Source organism: Cnephaeus nilssonii (genome assembly GCF_951640355.1).
Source record: "Cnephaeus nilssonii genome assembly, chromosome: Y".
NCBI lineage: Eukaryota > Metazoa > Chordata > Mammalia > Chiroptera > Vespertilionidae > Cnephaeus > Cnephaeus nilssonii.
Genome location: NC_137096.1, coordinates 41,267 through 66,146, shown reverse-complemented (window position 1 = coordinate 66,146; position 24,880 = coordinate 41,267). Strand labels below are relative to the sequence as shown.

The 24,880-nt window shown below is 63.7% G+C and overlaps 2 protein-coding genes across 5 annotated transcripts; one reads left to right on the top strand and one right to left on the bottom strand.

Moving 5' to 3' along the window:
- The first annotated feature begins 2,220 nt into the window (after positions 1-2,220).
- On the top strand, positions 2,221-11,160 carry GTPBP6 (GTP binding protein 6 (putative)). 3 transcript variants are annotated; one of them, XM_079766066.1, is made up of 10 exons: positions 2,221-2,632; positions 3,234-3,371; positions 3,807-3,877; positions 4,246-4,376; positions 4,666-4,736; positions 5,749-5,907; positions 6,421-6,629; positions 7,421-7,569; positions 7,988-8,140; positions 8,647-8,919. In XM_079766066.1, the coding sequence occupies exons 1-10, from the start codon at positions 2,260-2,262 to the stop codon at positions 8,768-8,770; spliced, it is 1,578 nt and encodes a 525-aa protein (XP_079622192.1). In that variant the 5' UTR covers positions 2,221-2,259; the 3' UTR covers positions 8,771-8,919. The 3 variants fall into 3 exon arrangements, with proteins under 3 accessions (XP_079622192.1, XP_079622190.1, XP_079622191.1); XM_079766064.1 differs by having other exon boundaries at positions 2,254-2,632; positions 5,766-5,907; positions 8,647-11,160; XM_079766065.1 differs by lacking the exon at positions 4,246-4,376 and having other exon boundaries at positions 2,254-2,632; positions 8,647-11,160.
- A 123-nt stretch (positions 11,161-11,283) lies between these two features.
- PLCXD1 (phosphatidylinositol specific phospholipase C X domain containing 1) lies at positions 11,284-24,272 on the bottom strand. 2 transcript variants are annotated; one of them, XM_079766063.1, is made up of 7 exons: positions 24,187-24,272; positions 22,400-22,557; positions 19,309-19,445; positions 15,516-15,644; positions 14,373-14,528; positions 12,396-12,579; positions 11,284-12,143 (listed from the first exon to the last, which is right to left on the bottom strand). In XM_079766063.1, the coding sequence occupies exons 2-7, from the start codon at positions 22,536-22,538 to the stop codon at positions 11,905-11,907; spliced, it is 984 nt and encodes a 327-aa protein (XP_079622189.1). In that variant the 5' UTR covers positions 22,539-22,557; positions 24,187-24,272; the 3' UTR covers positions 11,284-11,904. The 2 variants fall into 2 exon arrangements, with proteins under 2 accessions (XP_079622189.1, XP_079622188.1); XM_079766062.1 differs by lacking the exon at positions 24,187-24,272 and adding an exon at positions 23,805-24,036.
- Between the last annotated feature and the right edge of the window lie 608 nt (positions 24,273-24,880).

Below are 24,880 nucleotides of genomic sequence, written 5' to 3'. Positions count from 1 at the left end.
TGGATAGAGCTCTGTCCTGCTGTCTGAAGGGTCCCGGGTTCGATTCCGGTCAAGGGCACATGCCCAGGTTGCGGGCTCAATCCTCAGCATGGAGTGTGCAGGGGGCAGCCGATCCACGATTCTCTCCCATCATTGATGTTTCTCTCTCCCTTCACCTCTGAAATCAATAAAGTATATTAAAACAAAAAAAGATAATGCCCTAGCCAGTATGGCTCATTGGATAGAGCGTTGGCCTGCGGACTGAAGGGTCCCGGGTTCGATTCCGGTCAAGGGCACATGCCCGGGTTGCGGGCTCAATCCTCAGCATGGAGTGTGCAGGAGGCAGCCGATCCATGATCCTCTCCCATCATTGGTGTTTCTCTCTCTCTCTCTCCCTCTTCCTTCCTCTCTGAAAGCAATAAAGAAATATATTTTAAAAAATAAAATAAAACAAAAATAAGATGCCTGGATGGGTCCATGACTCAGAAAGGAAACACATGTTTTTGTTTTTTTTTTAGGAAACACATGTTTTTAAATCCTATCTAATAATAGACAAATATGCAAATTGACCATACCTCCGACACACCCATAAGCCACGCCCACAAGCCACACCCACCATCCAATCAGAGCGAGTATGCAAATTAACCCAAACCAAGATGGCTACAGCCACAGAGAGCAAGGTTTCCTAGGTAACAGAGGAAGCCAAGCTTTCTGCCAGCCGTTGCAGGCCTAAGCCTCCACTCAAGCTACAAAGTTTCAATTATAGAAGGTAAACAAATTCAAACAAATGGAGGCAGAATGGAGCTTGAGAGAGCAGGCCAGGGTTGCCGCCGGCAACAGGGGAAGCAAAGCTTTCCACACACCCTGGCCGGGCCCACCCGCTTAAGGCAACAAAGTTTCAATTATAACCCCAACACAAATGGCTGCCTGCCTCGGAGGGAGCCCAGGCTTGGCTCTGCTCCAGGCTACAAAGTTTCAATTGTAGAAGGAAAATAAATTCCAGATACCAGGGCCTCCACTTGCGTTGCCAGGGGGTTGGCTGGCCTGCAAACCACCACAGGCCCCTTGCTCAGGCCGCCCCACACCCCAAGGGAACCCCCACCTGATCCGGGACACCCTTCAGGGCAAACCAGCTGGCCCCCACCCCTGTACCAGGCCTCTATCCTATCTAATAAAAGAGTACTATGCAGATTGATCATCACTGCAACACACAATATAGCTGCCCCCATGTGGTCAAAGATCCTGCCCCCATGTGGATACAAGATGGCCACCACAAGATGGCCAGCAGGAGAGGGCAGTTGGGAGGCACCCAGCCTGCAAGGGAGGGCAGTTGAGAAGGACCAGGCCTTCAAGGGAGGGCAGTTGGAGGTGATCAACCCTGCAGGAGAGGGCAGTTAGGGGTAACCAGGCCGGCAGAGGAGGGAAGTTGGGGGCAAACAGGCTGGCAGCAGAGTGGTTAGGGGGTGATCAGGCTGGCAGGCAGAAGCGGTTAGGGGCAATCAGGAAGGCAGGCAGGCAAGCAGTTGGGAGCCAGCAGTCCTGGATTGTGAGAGGGATGTCCGACTGCCCGTTTAGGCCCGATCCATCGGGCCTAAACGGGCAGTCAGACATCCCTTGAGGGATCCCAGATTGGAGAGGGTACAGGCTGGGCTGAGGGACAACCCCCCTCCGTGCACGAATTTCGTGCACCGGGCCTCTAGTATATATATATTATTGATTTTTTACAGAGAGGAAGGGAGAGGGACAGAGTTAGAAACAACGATCAGCTGCCTCCTGCACGCCCCCCACTGGGGATGTGCCCGCAACCAAGGTACATGCCCTTGACCGGAATCGAACCCGGGACCCTTCCGTCCGCAGGCCGACGCTCTATCCACTGAGCCACACAAGCCAGGGCTGCTTCCAAATTTTCAATGCCCGACCCCGGCTTCCCGAAAAAGCCGGGCCGAGATCCTAACACGTGACCCACTTCCTTTAAGGCTCCTCATTGAAAGGCACAATCTGCAGAGCCCGGTCCCCAGTGGTTCCGACAGGTCCTGCTGGTAACCATGGAAACCATGTCAAACGGGGCGCCGAGGGTCTGGGGCCAGAGCCTGGTCCCCTCGCGGGCTTCCTGTGCGGGACCCGCCGCGAGCCGCTCGCGCGGGAGAAACTTGCATCTGAGCGCCGGCACCCGCACGTCAATCACTCGGCGGCGAGCACGTGACACCACCCGGCCAATGGGGAGCGCGCACAGAGGCACGCCCCTGAGGCTCCGCCCCATGGCGTTCGGCCGGACGCGGGATGTGGACCCTGCGGGCCGCCGTCCGCCGGGGGGCCTGGCTCTCCCGCTTGTTTCCCCGCCGCCCGGCTCCAAGGTCCGCGCCGCCGCCGCCGCCGCCGCCGCCGCACTGGCCCGAGCGCGCGCTCGCCGCCTTCGGAACCGGGAATGCGGGGGGCCTGCAGGGGCGCGGAGGCGGAGGCCGGGGTCCGCGGGCGCATGGCGGCACTAGCGGAGCCGGGGAGGAGGAGGAGGAGGAGGGGCCAGAAGATGCGGAGGAGGAGGAAGAGGAGGAACTGCTGCGGAGGGAGCCCTTGCTGCCCTCGGGGACCCAGCGCGTGTGCCTGGTTCACCCCGAGATCAAGGGGGGACCGAGGAGGCCAACGCTGACTCGAGGTGACCCGGCGCGGGGGGCGGGGGCGGGGCTTCTGTGGCTGGAACTCGGCGGGGTTTGAAGGCTGGACCTCATGGGGCGGGGCTTCGGGGGCGAGGACGAGCCGAGTGGGCGGGGTTTCAAGGATTTGACCTCATGGGGCGGGGCTCCGATGGCGGGAAGCCTAGGGGCGGGGCTTCGGGAAGTGGAAGTTCACTGGGAGCTGAGGGGCGGGGTTTTCATGGCGGAAGTATAGGGCGTGGCCTCGGGGGCGGGGATGCCAAGGGCTGGACTCATAGGACAGGGGGCTAAGGGGCGGGGCTTTCCTGATGGACCTCATAGGGCGGGGAGCCGAGGGGGCGGGGCCTCATGGGCTGGAACTCAGGGCCGAGAGCCGAGGGGGCGTGGCTTCAGGGGCCGGACGCCTAAACCCGAAACTCCAGGGTGGAAGTTTGAGGCTCCAGCTCCTGGAATGGGATGCTTTGGGGCCGGACTCTGAGGCTGGAACTTGCGGGGCGGGGCCCCGGAGAGGCGGGGGGGTCCCTATGGGGGCGCAGTGGCCCCCTTCCCACCTGCCCCCGAAGCGGCTGGAAGCAAGCTCACCGAGGCCGCGTCTCCCCGCAGCCGAGTGGCAGGTGGCGGAGGCGCAGGCGCTGGTGCACACGCTGGACCACTGGTCGGTGGTGGAGACGATGGTGGTGCCGACCAAGACGCCCGAGCGGAAGCTCATCTTCGGCAAAGGCACCTTGGAGCAGCTGACGGGTGGGTCCCGCGGCCCCTGCCCCTCCCCTCTCCCCGGAGGAGCAGCGGGCACAGGGGGCCGCCTCGCCAGGACTGGGGTCTGACATCGCTGGAGCCTCCGGGGCAGCTGATGGGGCGATCCCAGCCCTGCCCTCCCTCCCAGCCGCCCACGCTCCACACCGGGTGTGGGTCCTGCCTGTGAACCCCGCTCTCCTGGGACCCCTGACGGTCCGCACCCCACCCAGCTGTGTGCTCACGGGTCAGAGCATGGAGCTGGCAGGACCCCGCCAGTCTGTGTCCCCCCGAGTCTTAGGTGCATTCAGACCCCGCGGGGTCATGTCCCCCCCCCCCCCCCCCCAGCTTCCCCTTGACCCCAGCCGTCCTGGTGACGCAGCCAAGCAGAGGGAGACGGTGTCCGTGGGGTGGAGCCCCCTGACCAGGCCCTCTCTCCCTCAGAGAAAATCCGAAGCCTGTCGGACGTCACGGCCGTCTTTCTGAACGTGGAGAGGCTGTCTGTGCCCACTAAGGTATTGGGGTGCGCTGGGTGCCGTCCACTCCCTGGGCTGGGCCTGGGGTCAGCCCCCCACCCCCCAGGAGGGACAGAGGATACACGATTTGGGGACAGTGTCAGCCCCCCTCACCTGAGGTGTAGGGATGGGGTGGGCTCCCCGGGCAGGACCCCTCACACGCTCCTTTTTTAATGTTTTTATTGATTTCAGAGAGAGGAAGGGCGAGAGAATCACGGATCGGCTGCCTCCTGCACGCCCCCCACTGGGGATCGAGCCCACGACCCGGGCCTGTGCCCTGACCAGGAATCAATGGAATCCTAACCTCCTGGTTCTTAGGTTGATGCCCAACCACTGAGCCACACCGGCTGGGTTCTCTCCTTTTCCAGAAAGAACTGGAGGCCGCCTGGCGCGTGCAGGTGTTCGACCGGTTCACCGTGGTCCTGCACATCTTCCGCTGCCACGCCCGGACCCAGGAGGCGCGGCTGCAGGTGGCCCTGGCCGAGCTCCCCCTCCTCAGGTGCTGGGCACGGACCGGGTGTCTCTTTAAAAAAATGTATTTATTGATTTCAGAGAGGGAGGGAGCGGGAGAGAGAGAAAGGTCAGGGATGAGATAATTACGGATCGGCTGCCTCCCGCACGCCCCCTACTGGGGATGGAGCCTGAGCCCCGGCCTGTGCCCGACCAGGAATGGGAGCCTGACCTCCTGGTTCCTAGGTCCACGCTCAAGCCCGGAGCTAAGCTGAGGGGCGGGGCATTCATGGTGGACTCCCCTCCCCGTCTACTGAGCCACCCCGTGTCCACGGCAGGTCCAACATGAGGCACGACCTTGCCCGCCTGGACGGACATGGAGTCAACTCTCGCTACATCATGGGGTCAGGTGAGTGCCGGGGGCTCGTCTCCAGGGGCTGGAGGGGACGTCACAGCCGCCGCCTCTGGGAGGGGACAAGGTCCCGGACCGTCCTGGCGGGGCCGTGCTGCACGTGGGCCTCGTCCGCGGACGCATCGAACAAGCAGGGACCCAGGTGGCCTTGGCGGGTGTAACAGGACCCCAAACCGGGGTTGAAACGACAGACATTCACCCCCCTCCCCCATTTTGGAGACCAGGCGTCTGAGATCCAGGGGTCCCAGGGTCCCTCCTGCCTCTCCCAGCGCCCGGGGCTCCAGGGGTCCCCCGGCTGGTGGCCCCCTCCCTCCCTCCCTCCCTCCCTCCCTCCCTCCCTCCCTCCCGCCTCTGCCTCCATCCGTCTCCACGTGGCTGCTCCTCTGTGTCTGACAAGGACCCCGTCCTTGGAGGGAGGGCCCCCCTGACCCAGGACGACCTCGTCTCTGACCCTTCACCCCATCCCGTCTGCAAAGACCCCGTTTCCTTGGAGGTCCCGTTCCCAGGTTCTGGGGGTCAGGATGTTGGGGGAACCACTCAGTCCACTGTGGATATCGGGGCTCCCCAGCTGAGTGACAGGAACCCGGGGGGCCTCAGACGGCGGAAGTTGGAGGCGAAGCCATCTTTCTTTTTCTTTTTTCTTTTTAAATACTTTTTATTGATTTCAGAGAGGAAGGGAGAGGGAGAGAGACATGTCCATGATGAGAGAGAATCGTGGATCGGCTGCCTCCTGCACGCCCCACACTGGGGATCGAGCCCACAACCCGGGCTTGTGCCCTTGACCGGGAATGGAACCGTGACCTCCTGGTTCCTAGGTCGATGCCCAACCACTGAGCCACACCAGCCGGGTGGGGAGATGCCCCGCGCCGGGCAGAGCTGGGCCTCGGAGCAGAAGGTGCTGGTGGGCACTGCCTGGGCCCTGAGCACCCTGCCCGTCCCCCAGGGCCCGGCACACGGCGGTCTGGCCGTTCTCGTCTGCTCCCTGACGCCCCGCGTTGGCTCTTTCCAGGGGAGTCTTTCCTGCAGGTGCAGCAGCGGCTGATGAAGGAGAAGGAGACGAAGATCCGACGGGCCCTGGAGCGGCTGCGGCAGAAGAGGCAGCTGCTGGGCCGGCAGCGCCGGCGGCGGGAGTTCCCGGTGGTCTCCGTGGTCGGATACACCAACTGCGGTGAGCGGGACCGGGAGGAGTGGGGTCCTGCCCCTGGTGGGGGGGGCTGCTGTGTTTTAGGGGCCCGCCCACCAAGACGACAGGGCCACCGGGGTCACCAAGGGTACGTCCAGGCTTAAAAGTCATTAGTGCCCAGCCGGTGAGCTCAGTGCAACCAATCAATGTGTCTCTCACATCAATGTTTCTCTCTCTCCCCCCACTCCTCCCTCCCTTCCTCTGTCCCTCCACTCTCTAGAAATCAATGGGGAAAATATTCTCGGGTGAGGATTGACATAGGTATATGTGTATAAACCAAGTAACTGAACTGCAGGAAGAAATAGGTAACTCGATAAAAATGATTTGTAAAAAAGTAATAGGTATATACGTCCGAGTTTCCACCTTCTAGGAAGTGCAAGTACTGAGCCTGGCTGTCACTCAGACCGCGGAGCCCTCCTTCCGCAGGAGCTGGGGGGACGTGGGGGACTCGCACGTGTGTCCTTGTCCCCGACGTGTGTCCGTGTCCCCGGTGTGCAGGGAAGACCACGCTGATCAAGGCTCTGACGGGCGACAGCGCCATGGAGCCCCGCGACCAGCTGTTCGCCACGCTGGACGTCACGGCCCACGCGGGCTCCCTGCCGTCCCGCATGACCGTGCTCTACATGGACACCATCGGCTTCCTGTCCGAGCTGCCCCACAGCCTCATCGAGTCCTTCTCCGCCACCCTGCAGGACGTGGCCCAGTCGGTGAGCGGGTCGTCGGGGCGGCCGTCGAGGCCAGGGTCATGGGGCTGAGTCCCCTGAAACCACACAGTGGAGGCTGGTCCCCCACATGGGACACAGCTGGGCTGGGTCCCCCCCACACACAGGACACACGAGGACCCTCACACACACACACACACACACACACACACAAACACAGGACACACCCAGGACCTTTTCTGAAAATCTAAGACTTCTGAAACAAAACATTTTAATAATCGAAGTCTCCCCCCTGAAAACGAGCCCAGCAGGGAGCACCCCGAATTCCAGGGCGCCTTCCCTGTGGGGTCTCACGCAGCTTTTCTATTTTTCTGCATCTTCCAAACGTTCACAGCAAACCGACCCGCACATGTTTACGGTCGGGCAGGAGCCATCTTTAAATCGTGAACGGACTGAAGACTCCATAGACGAACAGCCCAAAGCTTGACTGAGCCCCTTGGTGGGTGGGCGGCCAGCACCTGTGGGTGGGGTGGAGACAGGCCTAGCGGCGGGGAGTCCCGAGTCCCAGGAATAGCCCCCAGGTCCCTGTACAGGAGGGGCCCCGAGTCCCAGCGCCCCAGGAGCAGCTGGGGCAGGACCTGAACAGGGGCCTCGTCCACGCGGACCAGCTCAGCTGTGGTCTCGGGAGCCCCACCCTGGGGTCCCACCCGGGCCTGGGGCAGCCCCCCCCCCCCCCCCCGCCTCCGTCCTGGTCCTGGGCGGGTCCTGAGTGGGAGGGGGGAGATGGAGGGGAGACCATGTCCCGCACACCCGGCTACGAGCCCCTCTGCCCGCAGGACGTGATCCTGCACGTGCGGGACGTGAGCCACCCCGAGGCGGAGCTGCAGAAGCGCAGCGTGCTCGCCGCCCTGCGCGGCCTGGGGCTGCCCGCTGCGCTGCTGGACTCGGTGCTGGAGGCGCACAACAAGGTGGACCTGGTGCCCGGGTGAGTGGGACCCCCTTTGGCTTGGGGCTCCCCGTGGGAAGGGGACCTGGTGACCGGGTGAGTGGGACCCCCTTTGGCTTGGGGCTCCCCGTGGGAAGGGGACCTGGTGCCCGGGTGAGTGGGACCCCAGGCCTGGGCCTCTGTCCAGGGGAGCTGGGACCCCACACCCCGACACCCCGCCCTCGGCGCCAATGGGCGGGCCCGTGGCCTGCCGAGGGGGCGGGATCCGAGCGCCCCTCCCACAGCCCCAGAGCGGCCGGCATTGGGGTGACGCGCTCGGCACCGCACGCCCCTCTTTCACCCCAGCCTCTGGGTTTACCCCTGTCCCTTCCTCCCGGGAGGACTGAGGGGTCACAGGTGGGGGGGGGGCGGCCCTCGTGCCTCGTCCTCGCTGACCGGGTCTGTGCCCTCCGCACAGGTACCGCCCGGCGGGGCCGCGCGCCCTGGCCGTGTCCGCCCTCCGTGGGCTGGGCCTGGAGGAGCTGAAGGCCGAGCTGGAGGCGGCCGTGCTGAGCGCCACGGGGAGGCGGGTGCTGACCCTCCGCGTGCGGCTGGCGGGCCCGCAGCTCAGGTGCGCACGGCTATCCGGAGGGGCGGGGCCGGGGAGAGGAGGGGCGGGGCCGGGGAGAGGAGGGGCTTAGCAGAGGGACGGGGCCCTCTGATGGGGCGGCTTGGCCGAGGGCGGGGCCAGGGGAGAGGAGGGGCTTAGCGGAGGGGCGGGGCCATCGGACGGGGCGGGGCTTGGCTAGGGGCGAGGCCATTGGGAGAGGAGGGGCTTAGTAGAGAGGCGGGGCCATCGGACAGGGAGGGGCTCGGCTGAGGGCGGGGCCATCGGGAGAGGAGGGGCTTAGCAAAGGGGCGGGGCCATAGGACGGGGAGGAGCGGGCCAGTGGCTGCTTGGTCCCAGGGACCTGCCGGTGCGCACAGCTGAGTTCATTCCCCACGTGCGTCCGCCGGGCCCCGCGGGGCTGACGCACCGGGAAAACGCAGGTCCGAGTGTGGCTGGGCGCCCGGGCAAACGTCACCCTGAGCTCCCTGTTCCCCCAACCGCGTTCCTGATCCGCCCCCTCCCCCCAGCTGGCTGCACGCGGAGGCCACGGTGCAGGACGTGCAGGTGGTCCCCGAGGCGGGTGTGGCCGACGTCACCGTCATCATCAGCAACGCCGCCTACGGCCGGTTCCGGAAGCTCTTTCCTGGGTGACCGCGGCTGGGTCGGTGCTCTGGCCGGAGAGGAGGCGGGTCCCGCCTGGTGGTCCCGGTAGAGGTCGGCGGGCAGACATGGGCTCCGACCCGCCAGGCGGTGTATCGTGGGCGCGTCGAGGGGACCGGCCTCCCTCCTGACGGTTCGCCGCAGGCCGCTCCCCTGGGCCCTCGGGTCCGTCAACCAGCCTTTGTCCGGAGGAAACCAGACTTCGGGCCTCGTGTCCACGCCGGGAAGTCAGTTCTCGCCGCAAAACTGCAGCGTCGGCTGCGCCAGGTGCCGGGGGCCCCCAGACCGAGGCCTGCACCCCAGACCGGCTGCAGAACCAGCCCAGGTCCTTCAGGTCCTGGACGCTCCCGTGCTCCTCCGAGCGGCCAGCGAGCGGCCCCCCCCCCCCCCCTGTTCCTTAAGCCATGGTCGGCAAACTGCGGCTCGTGAGCCACATGAGTTCGCCGACCACTGGGATAGGGGCTTCATCACAAGGAACAACAACAGCCTTAATTATTGGAATCGCGAGTCTAGGTCAGTAGTCGGCAAACTCATTAGTCAACAGAGCGGCAAGCCGCTGCTCGCGAGCCGCAGTTTGCCGACCACTGCCTTAAGCCATCCCAGAGCGCCCCGCGCTGGGGGGAGGAAAGGGGCCTCGGACCCCTCTCCATGGTCGCCAGCTGGTCCCGGAAGCAGTCACTGCCGGTCCCGGGCGAACAGGGTGCGGGGCGGGAGGAGGGAGTGAGAGCGAGGACCGAGCATGGGCCCCTCGCGGTGGTGACCCCGGAGGCACCCCCTTCAGCCAGCCGGGAGGGGGAGGGGAGGCACCGAGGGAAGGCCCCGCCCATTGTCTCCAGTGGCCAATGGGGGGCAGGGAGACCGGCTCCAGGGAACACGTGACCCTGGCGCTCTACCAATGAGGGGCCGGGAGGGGCTCGCCCATTGTCTCCAGTGGCCAATGGGGGCAGGGCACCTGCTCCAGGAAACACGTGACCCTGGCGCCCAGCCAATGAGGGGCCGGGAGGGACTCGCCCCGCCCCTCCGGGATGAGCCGCCAGTGAGCGGTGCTCCGGGTTCGGTTCCCCGGACACCCGCTCTGAGAGCGAAGTAAAAGCCCGTTTTCGCCATGTTCTGTCCGAGTCCGTTGTCAGAGCTCGGACATGTGAGCGCTTCCCACAGAAACCATCAGGATCACCGTGACCCCCCTGACCTCGCAGGAGGCCTGGGTGACCCCGAAACAGGGCGAGCACCGTGCTTTTTCCAGGACGCACACGCAGCCGACACCCCAAACCTCTTCCTGCCCATCCTGGGGGCCGAGCTCAGCCCCCAGCCCTCTGCCCTCTGCCGTCCTGGGAACCTCAACTGGGAAGGTGTGGTAGAACAGTGTCCCCAAGACGCCCGCACCCCAACCTCCACGTGGTAGAACAGTGTCCCCCAAGACGCCCGCGCCCCAACCCTCCTCATCGGTGACGTCACCTTAAGGCAAAGGGACCTCGCAGGTGGGGCACCGGTCCGGGCCCCAGAGGGTGCGTCATCCCCCGGTGGCCCGAAGGCATCAGGGCCCGGATGCGGGTGGGGAATGCCGGGAGGGGAGTGAGGGCGGACGGACGTGAGGACAGACAGAAGCTGCTCAGAGGAGCTGAGGCCGCCCCGCGGGAGGGAACCCGAACCCGCAGCCCCGGGACCCACCCCCACCCCCACTCCGACTCCAGAGCTGGGAGCGCATCTGAGGACAAGGCCTCCCCCCCCAGAGCCGCCCACGCGGGACACGGCCTCCCCCGCCGCCCGAGAGCGGGGCCCGGACCGTGTGGGGAGCGGGGTCGGGGTCGTGGCCGTGCCGTCGGGTCCACGCGGTGGAGGGGGCGCGGGGGCCGCCCGCGTGGCTCCGGGGGCAGGACCTCCCTCCTCGGGCGGAGGAGCCGGTCCGGCGCCGGCACCTGCCCCTTCGGCGCCGACGGGACTCGCTCCGCCGGGTCCCTGAGCTCCAGGGCCTTGGGGACCCCCAGGGGCGGCGGGCCCCCCGCATGCAGGGCGCCGCTGTGCACGCGCTGGCCGGACCTGCACCCCGAGTGGGGGACCCCGTGGCCCACACCCGGCTCCAAGGTCCCGCGTGGCCTCGTGTCCCGGGGCAGCGGACCTGGCACCCCGGAGGGTCCCGTGAGGGGGTGGCCGTGGGCGGACGAGGGGCGGCTCTCAGGGTGGCGATGCGGCCCCCCAGCCCGGCAGCCCCACCTGGGGGGCCCCGCCCACTCCTGTGCGCACCTGCGTGAAGAGGACGCACGGGAGGCCTCGGGGAAACGGGGGGCGGGCGTGTGCTCAGAAGCACTCTGTTCACCCCAGTGAGCGGCTCCCCAAGTTCCTGGAGTTCCTTCCACTTTCACAGCCAGAAAGAAGTCACAGCAGCCGCCCCAGGACAGGGGGGACGGGGTGTGGGGAGAAGGGAGGGGGAGGGGGTGTGAGGAGAAGGAGAGAGGTCCTGATTTCACTGGAATTAGAAACACCCTGTTTTTATTTATTTATCTGTTTATTTTTATATATTTTTGGGGGGTTAATCCTCACCTGAGGGTGTTTTCCCGTTGACTTATTTCAGAGAGAGTGGGGGGAGGGGGGGAGAGAGAGAAACATGGATGCGACACAGACACGTCGACGGGCTGCCTCCCGCCCGGGCCCAGCCAGGTCCGGGGATCAAGCCGGCAACCCAGGTCCTTGACCGGAATCGAACCCGAGACCCTTTGATGCCCCGGCCGACGCGCTAACCACTGAGCGCACCAGCCAGGGCTTCCTGGTTTGTGACAAAGGGTTTGCTCCGTAGATGCCATCGCGCTCCGTCCCGTCCAGCCCACACGATGCTACGAGGCGGCCAGCAGCCCCGGTGAGGGGTCCCCTCTGAGCGTCTCTCACGGGCGACAGCGGGTCTGAACCCCACGATTCCGGGGGACCTGTCCTTGAACCCCACAGCCCCCCGCGACCCTCAGCGCAGTCACTGGATTCACCCCAGAAGCACTGAGACCCATGAAGGCAGGTGCCCCAGGGGGTTCCCCGGAGGCGTGGGCCCTGGCCGGCTGCCCCCCATTCTTCTCGCCCGCATGTGGCCAGGACGACGCGGCCGAGAGGATGGAGGAGGGTCCTGGGCCGACGGGGGCCGGTCAGCACGCCAGCAGCTTGTCGTTGAGGCGGATGACATCGCTGACGAAGGTGCCGGTGCCCACGAAGTCGCCGGCGATGATGTTGGTGCAGCGCGGGCCGGGCCCCGGGCGCTGCTCGCGGACCCAGGCGCTGAGCCGGGGCAGGCTGGGCAGCGTCAGGTTCCTCAGCGACGCGGCCGGGTGCGCCAGGATGTACTCGAGGTTCTCCGTGAGGTTGATGCCCGCCACGAAGAGCCCGCCTGCGGGCCGGGGGCACAGGGCGGGCACTCAGCGTGCACCGGGCTGCCTGGGCACGCGTGTACCGGTACACACGTGTGTACATATATGTATGATGTGTGGGTGCTTATCTGTATCCACACGCACACAGAGACATACATGTGTGTGCATGCACGTTTGCTCACCGATGCACACACACCACACGCTGCTCTCAAATCCCGTTCCCGTCACGCCCAAAGCACGCTTGTGACCCGCCTCCCCGGGACGGCACCCACCTGGGCGGCCGCAGCTCTTCATGCGCTCCAGGTAGCGGATCAGCTTCTTGGCCTTCACCTGGTTGCCCCACCAGTAGGGGATCCCCGGCCAGAGCTCGGGGTGCCGGCCCACGGCGCCCTCCTCCTCGTAGGAGAGCAGGACCTGCTGGCCCCGCGCCCACAGCTGCCGCAGCGTCGGCACCTCCTGCGGGAAGGGGTGCGGGGGATGGAGTTGGGGGAGACATGGGTCTGTGGGGGGCAGCGATGGAGCGGGGCCTCCGTCTCCCGATTGTCACACGGACGGGACACGTGCTTTGTCATCAAGGACTGACCCCCTCGGTCGGCCGTCGGACCAGAGGGTCAGCAGGCGTCGTGTTGTGTGTGAAGGGCCGGACGGTGGTCCCTTTTCCGTGGGACCGTCCCCTCCTCCAACCCCCACCCCCCGCACAGGGGGGCCTCTCCCCCAGGTGCCTCTCGGGGACCGAGTGGCGGCAGCACCCTCATCGCTGCTCCAGGCAAACCTGCCGGGACCTGCTCTCGGGGCCCCCACAGGACGAGACCAGACCAAAGCCCCACACAAGGGCTGATGTGAATCGACGCCAAGTCGCCCCAAACGTCGTGGATTTAACCCCTCGGGGGCTCCCTGCGGACGGAGGTCTCGCTCAGGCCGGCCAGGACCAGCCGATGGAGAATCTTTTCTTGTAAATCCTCACCCGAGGGTATTTTCCCATTGATTTTAGGGAGAGTGGGAGGGAGAGGGAGAGACAGAAACATCGATGTGAGAGAGACACACATCGACGGGCTGCCTCCTGCACGCGTCCCGACCAGGGCCCGGGCCCGGGAGGAGCCTGGAACGAGGTCCGTGCCCCTGACCGGAATCGAACCCGGGACCCTTCCGTCCGCAGGCCGACGCTCTATCCACTGAGCCACACCGGCCAGGGCAAGCTCACCTACTTAATGGAACTGCAGGTGGGGTGAGGGCTGGACTGTGCCCCTAAAAGTCACGTGTCAGAGCCCTGACCCCAGCCCCGGGCGGGGCTGTATGTGGGGAGGGTCTGCAGAGGCGATGACGGTCAAACGGGGTCCCCGGGGGCCCTGATCCCACAGGACGGGGTGCTGACGGAAGAGGAGACGAGGACACAGACCCACAGAGGGACGAGCGGGGAGGACACGGGGAGGAGACGGCGTCCACACCAAGGAGAGGCCTCGGGGAACCAGCCCCGCCCACCCCGGGTCTCGGACGTCCAGCTCCCGGACGGAGAGGGAACACGTGTCGGGGTCCGAAGGCTCCCAGTGCGTGTGCGGCCCCAAGACACAGAGAAACCACGTTTTCACGGAATCGCACGCCGTGGCCACTTGTAAACAGGTGCCAGGTTTGATCCAAACTCAAGAGGACCCAGCCCGGCGGCGAGGCTCAGTGTCGACCTACGAACTGGGAGGTCAGGGTTCAATTCTCGGTCAAGGGCACATGTGGGCACGGTCCCCAGTAGGGGGCATGCAGGAGGCGGCCGATCCATGATTCTCTCTCCTCATGGATGTTTCTCTCTCCCTCTCCCTTCCTCTCTGACATCAATAAAGAAAAGAACTTTTAACCCTGGCTGGTGTGGCTCAGTGGATAGAGTGTCGGACTGCGGACTGAAGGGTTCCAGGTTCGATTCCCGGTCAGGGGCACATGCCGGGTTGTGAGCTCGATCCCCAGTAGGGGGTGTGCAGGAGGCAGCGATCCATGACTCTCTCCCTCTCCCTTCCTCTCCGACATCAATGAAGAAAAGAACTTAGAAAAAGAGAGGCACCCAGGAGCCCGTGTTGGTGGGTTGCCGGCACCAGGATCCTCTCAGCCTCACATCCGGGGAGCCCGTGGGCAGAGGGAGGGGGAGCCCGTGGGCAGAGGGAGGGGGAGCCCGTGGGCAGAGGGAGGGGGAGCCCGTGGGCAGAGGAGCCTGGACTGCGCCCCCCCCCCCCCCCCGCCCAGGAGCCGTGGGGGGCCTGCCCACTCACCCCGCGGGGACACAGCATGTCCCCGAAGATGTTCTTGATGCAGGAGACCAGGTACTCGTGCAGGTCCTCGCTCAGGCCCTCGAAGTTCCTGCAGGCCAGCACGACCACCTCGCGGGGGTGCCGCTCCAGCCACTCGGAGATCTCCGTGAGCGTGTCCTGGGGGGAGGCTCAGTTGGACCCGGCCCAGGAGATGGGGCTCCTGTCGTCGTCGTCGAAGGGGCGCCCCAGCCCCACCCACTGGGCAAAGGGGCCAAGTCCTGAGCAAGCCCCTGCGGAACGTGTCCCGAGGCCCCCATGGAACCCAGCGGCCCCGGTGAGAGCTGGGCCAACGAGCCATTGCTCTGGGGAGAAGTGTGTGTGTGGGCACGCAGTGCTTGTGTGTGCAGTGCGCCCGTGTGTGTGTATATGCACGTGTGGGTGCAATCTTGTATGTGTGCATGCTGTGCACCCATGTATGCGTGGATGTACTAGTATGTGTGCAGTGTGCCCACGTGTGTACATGTGCATGTATGCGTGTAGTGCACCTATGTATGCGTGCACCTATGTATGCATCTATGTGCATGCAGTGTGCCCAAGTATATGTGTGTGCATGTGTGTGTGCACATGTATGTGCATGCGTGCCCTCCAGACAGACACCGTGGGTGCAAACGTTGACCCTGGAAGCCCGGGGAGCATGCGAGGGCAGCAGGTGACCTGCAGAGGGAGGTCCAGGGAAGGTGCCTCCACCCCCGAGGCTGCCGCAGGGGCTCAAGGGGCCGAGGGCAGCTGTGGAGCCGACGTGGCCCGTCCTGGTCTGACCTAAGGAGCCGTCTAGCAGCTCAGAGGAGAAGGGACTGAACACGGCCGCACTGGGGGCAGGGACACACCAGGGACCCCCGTTTGCAAAACCCCAGGCAGCCCCCCGCCCGCCCCGCCCCGCCCCCAGGAGCCAGGGTAAGGAGGCGGGTGCAGCCTCAGCAGCACAGGTGGCCGGGAATGCCACTCACCCACCACTAGAGGGCAGCACACCCCCAGGAAAGGCCGTGGGTCCCGCTGCCTCACTGGCTGCCGCCGGCCACCCACACCCACCTCCCCCAGCAGGTACCCCCCCACCTCCACCAGCAGGGCCCCCCCCACCCCGACCAGCAGGGCCCCCCCCCCCACCTCCACCAGCAGGGTCGTGTACAGCATGTGGACAAAGTGCAGGTTCTTCGGGGAGCCCTCGGGCATGTGTGCGATCCGCAGGTCCAGGTACCGCACGCCGGCGTCCAGCTGCTCCGTGACGTCCAGCTCCTGCGGGGGGAGGTGCGTCGGGGCCCGGGTGGCAGGCAGCTCCCATGGGCCTCCCCACGGGCTCCCTCCCCGGTGCCCATGAGGCTGTGCCATCTGATGGGTCACAGCTCTGGGGCCCAGGCTCCGGCAGCCCCGCCCGCCTTACACTGGGGACCCGCATGCTGGCCCTGGAGCCCCGTCCTCCCTGGGGTCAGGGCCCACCCCCCCAAGTCCTGGCCGCAACGTGCCCTTGGCTGTGTCCCTGGTCCCAACACCCCTTCGGGGTCCCGCCTCCCCCTCTCCCAGGCCGTCACTGGAAGGACCCCCCCCCTGTCGTGGGCAGCAGCGGTCCCAGGTGGGGCCCAGGCACCCCACCTCCACTAGCAGGCCCCCCACCTCCAGAAGGGGTGTCCTGGGCCCTCAGGGGTGAGAACGTGCCCAGGAAGGTCCACGGCAGGGGCCCTGCCCCCCACAAGGAGCTGCGGAAAGGCAGCAGGGACCCCCAGAGGAGAGGAGAGGAGGGGCTCATCCTCCCACGGGGTGACGGGGGGAGCCGAACCGAGACGCAGGAAGAGAGGGGGGTGCTATGTCCCCCCAACACACACACACACACAGAGCAGCCACAGTTTTGCGCTGGATCGCCAGTCGGGGGCGTGCAGGAGGCGGCCGGTCCATGATTCTCTCTCCTCCTGGATGTTTCTATCTCTCCCTCTCCCTTCCTGTCTGACATCAATAAAAACATTTTAAAAAGGAAAAAGAAGCCCTGACCGGTGTGCTCAGTGGGTAGAGCGTCGGCCTGCGGACTGAAGGGTCCCGGGTTCGATTCCCGGTCAAGGGCACAGGCCCGGGTTGTGGGCTCGATCCCCAGTGGGGGGCGTGCGGGAGGCAGCCGATCCATGCTTCTCTCTCATCATGGATGTTTCTCTCTCTCTCTCTCTCCCTTCCTCTCTGAAATCAATAAAAACATTAAAAAAGGAAAAGAACGTGGTTGCTTGGACCCGCGGGACCGCCCTCCCCGCCCCCGGGTGCTGGTTACAAATCCGGCTGCGCCCTCCCTCCGGGGACATTCCGGGTGGACATGGGCGGTGACGGCGGGTGTTTGTTTTACCGGAAACGCAGTCACAGACGGCACCTCCGTCACCTCCAGTTCGCCATCGGGATCCACTGCGCCCCCCCCCTCCCCCGCCGGCGCCCCAGGTGGGGGAACCCGGGTTCCCTGCAGCCTCGTCAGCAGCCCCCCCACACACACTGCACCCCGGGGGCGTTCCCGGCTCCGTCTGGGCCTCTAACCGGCCTCAGGAATGTGGGTCCCCACCCACCACCCCCGCACCCAGGCGCCTGTAGGGTGAGTTGAGCTGAGCACCTGCAGGAGGGGGCGGGGTGCTGGTTGCCTAGCAACCCATGGAAAGTCTGGGGAGGGAGCCCCAAACCAAATGAGGCCGGTCACCTGTCACCTGGGTCACCTGTCACCTGCGGAGCAGAACGAGAGCTGGGGGGGGGGGGGGGGCTGAGCGACTGAGGCCTCTGAATGGCCAACAAAGGAAAACACGGGTAAGTAAATAAACGTGAAATTCTCTGTAAGCTTGCATGTGGTTTACGTTATTTGGTGTCTATCAATGTGGATCCGTATGTCCAGGGTGGGCACAGGTAGGTTTACAGCTGTGAGTCTGCAGGAGAGAGGTCGTTCTTGCGTATTATTGACTAGAGGCCCGGGGTGTGCACGGGAGGGGCCCCTCCGCCTGGCCTGCGGGATGGGGGGCGGGGTCCCTCTGCCTGCGGGATGGGGGGCGGGGTCCCTCTGCCTGCGGGATGGGGGGATTGGCAGTGGACATCCCCCAAGGGGTCCCGGGTGCCAGAGGGCACTCTGCAAAGTGGCTGTGACTTGGCAGCTCCTGCGTTGAGCTCTGCCCCCTGGTGGTCAGTGTGCATCATCGCTACTGGCTGAAGGTCGCTTAGGCTTTGATATATAGACTAGGGACCCGGCGCACGAAACCCTTTGTGGGAGGCGACCGGGCTGGTCAGGGAAAGGCACCAGCCCCATCACCCCACTGCTGCAGCCACTGCCGGCCACCGCAGCCGCCAACGTGTTTTCATCAACACGGACTCCAGTCCCTTCACCAAGAAAAAATGACAACTTTCTTTAGGCATTTTCAAGGTGTGTCTATTTTCATAGGATATGACATTTCTTTCTTTCTTTCTTTCTTTCTTTCTTTCTTTCTTTCTTTCTTTCTTTCTTTCTTTCTTTCTTTCTTTCTCTTTCTTTCTCTTTCTTTCTTTCTTTCTTTCTTTCTTTCTTTCTCTTTCTTTCTTTCTTTCTTTCTTTCTTTCTTTCTTTCTTTCTTTCTTTCTTTCTTTCTTTCTTTCTCTTTCTTTCTTTCTTTTCTCTCTCTCTCTCTCTCTCTCCTTACCTGAGTACATGTTTCCATTGATTTTTAGAGAATGTGGAAGAGAAAGGGAAAGACAGAGAGAAAGATCAAAGTGATAGGAACACTTTGATTGGTTGCCTCCTGCAGAGCCCTGACCTGGGCCCCAGCCAGGCAGGAGCCTGCAAGTTAGGTACATGCCCTTGATCAGAATCTAACCTGGACTCTGCGGTTGGCAAACCTAGGCATTATCCACTGAGCCAAACCGTGTAGGGCAGGATATGACATTTCTTAGCCCTCCAGCAGCAGACCTTCGTTTTTTCCCCAGGAGTGTGGCGGAAAAGCCCTAGATCACCTTCTTGGATTCTTATACCCAAGTCACTAAGAATATTACCAGTGGCATACAGGGAGGTTAGCCAATGAGCGGTCAGAAAAGGTGTTTCCTCTGTAGTTCACACCTATCTCCTGTGATCTCCGGCTCTGCCCCTGCCAAGGCCTAAAGCCTCTGGCCAAGGCTCGGGCCCTGGGCAGGGACCCCCAGCTCGCTCCGATTGTCGGGCTCTGCCCCCAGCCAAGGCCACATGCCTCTGGAGGAGGCTTGGGCCCTGGGCAGGGGACCCCCAGCTGGCTCCAATTGCCCGGCTCCACCCCCGACCAAGGCCAGCAAGGGCAGGCGGAAAGCTTGGCTTCCTCCATTGCCGGAGAAACCCAAGCCTCCCTCCCATGTTCCCGTGTGTCCTACCGGGAGGAGACGCCGGGAGGGAGGCCTGACTCCAGGCTTACACGCATGTGCACCTCTGGGGAGCGGGTGGGGAGCTTGAGAGACTCCCTGGGGGCCCCGGGCGCCCCCAGTCCCCACTCAGGTGCATGGGGGTCAGATACCTGCAGCTTTAACCTGAGTGGCTGCCTCCTTCAGGGGGAGCAGATTCTACAATAACCCACATTCTCGGCCCCCTTCCCTGTTGTTTTCTGTTATTTTTCTTTGTTATTTTTTTGTTGATCCTCACCCCTCACCCCCCGATATTTTCCCACTGATGTTTTCATAGAGAGAATGGAAGGAGGGAGGGGGAGAGACTGAGAAGGAAACATGGATGTGAGAGAGACACATTCATTGGCTGCGTCCTGCATGCACCAAGGGACATGCCCTCGACGAGAATCGAACCCGGGACCCTCAGTCCACAGGCCAAGGCTCTCTCCACTGAGCCAAACCGGCCAGAGCTCAACTACTTTTCCCTGGAGACTAGGGCGTCGGCCAGGTGGGGAGACGTGGGAACCAGCCCCCTGGACGGATGAACGGACGGACGCGGAGCCCGAGGGCGTACCTGGGTGACCGACCACTTGAGCACCACGGGCTGCAGGAGGCACGGCAGGACCTTGGCGAGCACCTGCAGCAGCTGCGACGCCGAGCGGGACACGGGCAACTTCTTGCTCAGGCTGTAGGTCATGGTGTCGTGGCTGCCTGGAACCGGACCCGGACGAGGCCCCGTGAGCCCCTGCCCGCGAGCTTGGAGCTGCCCACGGAGCTGACAGGTGACCCACAGAAACCCACAGAGGACGTGCCCACGGGACACGCACAGCCGGGCGGATGGCGGCCCCAAGCTCACGTCCTCCCAGAACCTGGGAACGGGACCCCCTATGGAAACGGGGTCTTTGCAGACGGGATGGGGTGAGGGGTCGGAGACGAGGTCGTCCGGGGTCAGGGGGGCCCTCCCTCCAAGGACAGGGTCCTTGTCAGACACGGAAGAGGAGACGCGGACACAGAGGAGCAGCCACGTGGAGACGGATGGAGGCAGAGACGGGAGGGAGGGAGGGAGGGGGCCACCAGCCGGGGACCCCTGGAGCCCCAGGCGCTGGGAGAGGCAGGGGGACCCTCCCCGGAGCCTCCGGAGGGAGCATGGCCCTCGGACCCTGGCTCTCAGACGCCTGGTCTCCAGGACGGAGAGAGGACGGATGTCTGTGGTTTAAGAAAGCTGATTGTGCCCTGGCTGGTGTGGCTCAGTGTGTAGAGCGTCAGCCAGAGGGTTCGAGTCCGGTCAGGGGCACATACCTGGGTTACAGGCTGGACTCTGGGCCCTGCTCACATGTGGGGGAGGCAACCGATGGGTGTCTCTCTCACATCCATGTGTCTGTCTGTGTCTCTCCCCGCCCTTCCACTCTCTCTAAAAATCAATGGGAGGAAAATATCCTCGGGTGAGGATTAACAAAAAAAAAATTTAAAAAAATCTGATTTGCAGAATTTAGTTACAGCAGCCACAGGACACTCCTAAAATTAATGCATCCTAATTGCCGACACATGCAAATATATGGGTAAGTAAGAAAAATTGAAATTCTCTCTGCATTTGCATTTATTTTACATTATATGGTATATATTTTATGTTTGATATATATGTGGGTCCATATATATAGGGTGGGGCAAAAGTAGGTCTACAGCTGTGAATCCACAAAAGCTTATTCCTGTATTATTATTTACTAGGGGCCCGGTGCACGAAATTCGTGCACCGGGGGGGGGGGGAGGGGAGTTCTCCTCAGCCCAGCCTGCCCCCTCTCACATACTGGGATCCCTCAGGGGATGTCCTACTGACGGCTTAGGAGCGGGCCTAAACCACAGTCTGGCCTCCCTTTGTGGGAGGCGACCGGGCTGATCAGGGAAAGGCACCAGCCCCATCACCCCGCTGCCTCAGCCACTGCCAGTCACCGCAGCCGCCAACGTGTTTTCATCAACACGGACTCCAGTCCCTTTACCAAGAAAAAAATGACAACTTTCTTTAGGCATTTTCAAGATGTGTCTATTTTCATAGGATATGACATTTCTTCCTTTATTTCTTATCCTCACCTGAGTATATGTTTCCATTGACTTTTAGAGAATGTGGAAGAGAAAGGGAAAGACAGAGAGAAACATCAAAGTGATAGGAACACTTTGATTGGTTGCCTCCTGCAGAGCCCTGACCTGGACCCCAGCCAGGCAGGAGCCTGCAACTTAGGTACATGCCCTTGATCAGAATCTAACCTGGACTCTGCGGTTGGCAAACCTAGGCATTATCCACTGAGCCAAACCGCGTAGGGCAGGATATGACATTTCTTAGCCCTCCAGCAGCGGACCTTCGTTTTTCCCCCCAGAAGTGTGGTGGAAAAGCCCTAGATCACCTTTTTGGATTCTTATACCCAAGTCACTAAGAATATTACCAGCGGCATACAGGGAGGTTAGCCAATGAGCGGTCAGAAAAGGTGTTTCCTCTGTAGTTCACACCTATCTCCTGTGATCTCCGGCTCTGCCCCTGCCAAGGCCTAAAGCCTCTGGCCCTGGGCAGGGGACCCCCAGCTGGCTCCGATCGCCTCCAGGGACCCCCAGCTGGCTCCGATCACCCAGCTCCACCCCTGGCCAAGGCCAGCAAGGGCAGGCAGAAAGCTTGGCTTCCTCCATTGTCGGGGAAACCCAAGTCTCCCTCCTGCTCTTCGTGGCTGCAGCCATCTTGGTTGATTTTATTTGCATATTCGTTCCTGATTGGCTTGTGGGTGTGGCTTCTGGGTGTAGCGGAGATATGGTCAATTTGCATATTACTTTTTTCTTAGATAGAATTATTTATTGCATTATTTTCCATAGCAGGAACACAAACCTACTTTTGCCCCACCCTGCATATGGGGATAACCCATTTATATTTATACTAGAGGCTCAGCGCACAAATTCGTGCACAGGTGGGGTCCCTCACTCTGGCTGGTGATCAGGGTCAATGGGGGCCGTCTCGCCCAGTCCCGATCTGCCGGACCCCAGCAGCAAGCTACCCTACTGGTTGGAGCACGTCGTAGCAACTGGTCGAGTGGTCAACCAATCAGTCCGACACTTAGCATATTACATTTATTATATAGGATATCTTAAAAACAATAATGGGCCCTGGCCGGTGTGGCTCCGTGGATAAAACGTCGACCTGTGGACTGAAGGGTCCCGGGTTCTATTCTGGTCAAGGGCACATGCCTGGGTCACAGGCTCCATCCCCAGTGGGGGCGTGCAGGAGGCAGCCGGTCCATGAGTCTCTCTCATCATTGACGTTTCTCTCTCTCTCCCTCTCCCTTCCTCTCTGAACTCAATAAAACATATTGAAAATAAACAAATGAATACATAGAAACAATAATGTGATCCCTCTGGCCAGTGGCTCAGTGGTTAGAGCATAGGCCTGGGCACCCAAAGGTCTCGAGCTCTATTCTGGGTCAAGGGCACCCACCTGGCTGCAGGCTCGATCCCCCCCTTCCCTTCCACTCTCTCTAAACACCAGTGGGAGACGCCTCATCCCGTGAGGACTGACAAGAAGCCAATAACCCGGCTGCAGGCTCGATCCCCCCCCTTCCACTCTCTCTAAACACCTCACCCCGTGAGGACTGACAAGAAGCCAATGACCTGGCCGACCGCGCACGGCTCACCAGGGATGGACAGGTGGTGCAGGGGCACGTCCCACAGCCGCGGGCTCAGCGCCGACATCCAGTCCGCGTGGGGGCTCGCTCTGCAGGGCGGGCTCCGGAGGCTCCAGAAGCTGCTCGGGGCGCTCACCTGCCCGCTCATCACAGGAGAGCGGAGCGACCTGAGCAAGGACAGAGGTCGAAGGACAGAGGTCGTGGGCAGTTAGACCCAGGGGCACGGCCACGCCTTCTGGTGCCCGGGCAGTGGCTTTGGGGGAAAAACAAAAAACAGACTTCCCTCCAGGGGCGGTTTGAGAGGTTGAGAGAGTAGTGGGGAGAGAGAGACAGACAAAGAGACAGAGAGGGACAGATGGATAGAGAGGGACAGAGGACAGAGAGGGACAGACGGACAGATGGACAGATGTAAGAAAGAGACAGAAAACCAGAGAGACAGGGAGAGGAGAGGAGAGAGAGAGAGAGAGAGAGAGAGAGAGAGAGAGAGAGAGAGAGAGAGAGAGACAGGGAGGCAGGGAGAGACAGAGACAGAGGAACAGACGGACAGAGAGGGACAGAGGACAGAGGGACAGACGGACAGAGAGAGACAGACAGACAGATGTAAGAAAGAGATAGAAAACCAGGGAGACAGAAACAGAGGCAGAGAGACAGAGAGGGAGGCACAGAGGGACATGCAGACAGGGAGAGAGAGACAGAGACGAGAGAGAGAGAGAGAGAGAGAGAGAGAGAGAGAGAGAGAGAGAGAGAGAGAGAGAGGCACAGCGGAACAGACGGACAGAGAGGGACAGACGGACAGATGGACAGATGTAAGAAAGAGACAGAAAACCAGAGAGAGAGAGAGAGGGGGGGGGGGCACAGCGGGACAGACGGACCCAGAGGGACGGACAGACAGCGACCCAGGATCCCCGAGGCCACTTCCCCTGGGCGGGTGGGCACGTGCCCCCCGTCCAGGGACCCCTCACCCTTGGGTCCCACCAGCCCCCCCCCCCCCCCATGACATGGGAAGCAGCTCAGCGGCTGAGTTATGGGGTCTGAGTTGTGGGGTCCGGGGTGGCGGAGCTGCGGGGCCCCTGGTCCCCCCCCCCCAGCTCTGCCCGTGCCGGGCCCCCAGCGGACCCCGCGGCCCAGAGGTGGCCCGGAGGGCGGACCTGGACCAGGTTCGGGGCCCCGCAGTCCCCAGAGCGCTGCCTCCGGGCCGGGCCGCGCCTTTCGGGTCCGGATGAGCGAGGGGGGCGGTCCCCCCAGCTCCCAGGTGAGGACCCCACGGGGTCTCCGGCGACCTGACCCTCAGCCCCTCTCGCCCCGAGGTCACCGATCCGTGAACTCGGGGACCTGCCCCGGATGTCGGGGGACCTGCCCCGGATGCCAGGGGCGCTCCTGGCCGGTGAGACAGCGGGCGGCGCGGTGACCCCACCTGGCGAGCGGGCGGGGACGGGGACGCGCAGGAAATAGCTCGCAGGTGAGTGCGCGGCGGGCGAGCCACGCGCCAGGGCCGGGCGCGCGCATTCCTCCTGGTCCTCGGGCCCCGCACCCGCACCCGCACCGCCCGGACCGGACCGGACCGGGCCGGACCCCCAGGCGGGAGGCCCCGCGCCGCGAAGCCCAGGGGACCCCTCCCCGCCTCCCGTCCCCCCCGCTGGCGAGGTCGCGGGGTCACAGCCCCGGGTCCGCGGGCTCCGCGCTCTGGACCGGGGGGTCCCTCTGCCCCGCCCCTCGGTCCGCGCGGGGGTCCGAGGCTGAGGGACCCGCAGGCGCCGGGGCCTCGAGCTGCCGCCCGCCCCGCTCCCGGGACTCACCTCCTCCGGCTCCTCCCTCCCGGGTCCCGCGGGGCCTCTGCGCTCCCGCCGAGTCCGACCGGCGCTTCCGAACCTCCCCCGGCCGCGATTGGACCGGACGCCCGCGGGGAGGAGCGGGAGGAGGAGCGGGAGGAGGAGGAGGAGGAGCGGGAGGAGGCACCGCCCCGAGCCGCCCCGGGTCCACCCGGCGCCCAGGACAGGCCCCCTGGGGACCGCCCGCCCCCGGAGGGTCCCCGGCCCTCGCAGCCCAGCTCCGGGCCCAGACAAGGGCCGTCCGTCGGGGGGCCTGGCCGTGGCCGCGAGGACGGCGCTCCGGGGGCGGCGCAGGCGGGGTCCGAGTGCGGCCCAGGGTCCGAGTGCGGCCCAGGGTCCTGGCCACAGGTCAGGCGGGCTGGGTGCCCGGCCACGCGGACCCTGTGCGCTTTGGGTCCCCCCTCCCCCCCTCGCCCTGGAGCCGGCGGGACGCCTGGCCCAGCTCCCTGGTTGCATCACCCCGGACCGGCCCGGTTCCGGCAGGAATCGCCAAGTGGCCGCGTCCCCTCTGGAGTGTCCGGCTCTCAGGCCTGAGTGGCTCTTGTCCCGGACCCTCCGGGGGAGGGGGTTTCCGGGCACGTCCCCTCCTGGGCTCTCACCTGTCACCTGTCCCCCCGCCCTCCTCCCTCCGTCTCCTCCTCGGGGACTCGGGGGGCCGTCC

Bases quoted from the DNA above. Each gene is read 5' to 3' on its own strand.
- PLCXD1 (XM_079766062.1), bottom strand. From the start codon at position 23,896: ATGCGCGCGCCCGGCCCTGGCGCGTGGCTCGCCCGCCGCGCACTCACC. The intron at 19,446-22,399 runs GTGAGCCGTGCG...GTCCGGTTCCAG, and splicing joins GCACCACCTGTCCATCCCTG to GCAGCCACGACACCATGACC. The intron at 15,645-19,308 runs GTACGCCCTCGG...CTCCCCCCGCAG, and splicing joins TCAAGTGGTCGGTCACCCAG to GAGCTGGACGTCACGGAGCA.
- GTPBP6 (XM_079766064.1), top strand. From the start codon at position 2,260: ATGTGGACCCTGCGGGCCGCCGTCCGCCGGGGGGCCTGGCTCTCCCGC. The intron at 6,630-7,420 runs GTGAGCGGGTCG...CTCTGCCCGCAG, and splicing joins TGCAGGACGTGGCCCAGTCG to GACGTGATCCTGCACGTGCG. The intron at 7,570-7,987 runs GTGAGTGGGACC...CCCTCCGCACAG, and splicing joins AAGGTGGACCTGGTGCCCGG to GTACCGCCCGGCGGGGCCGC.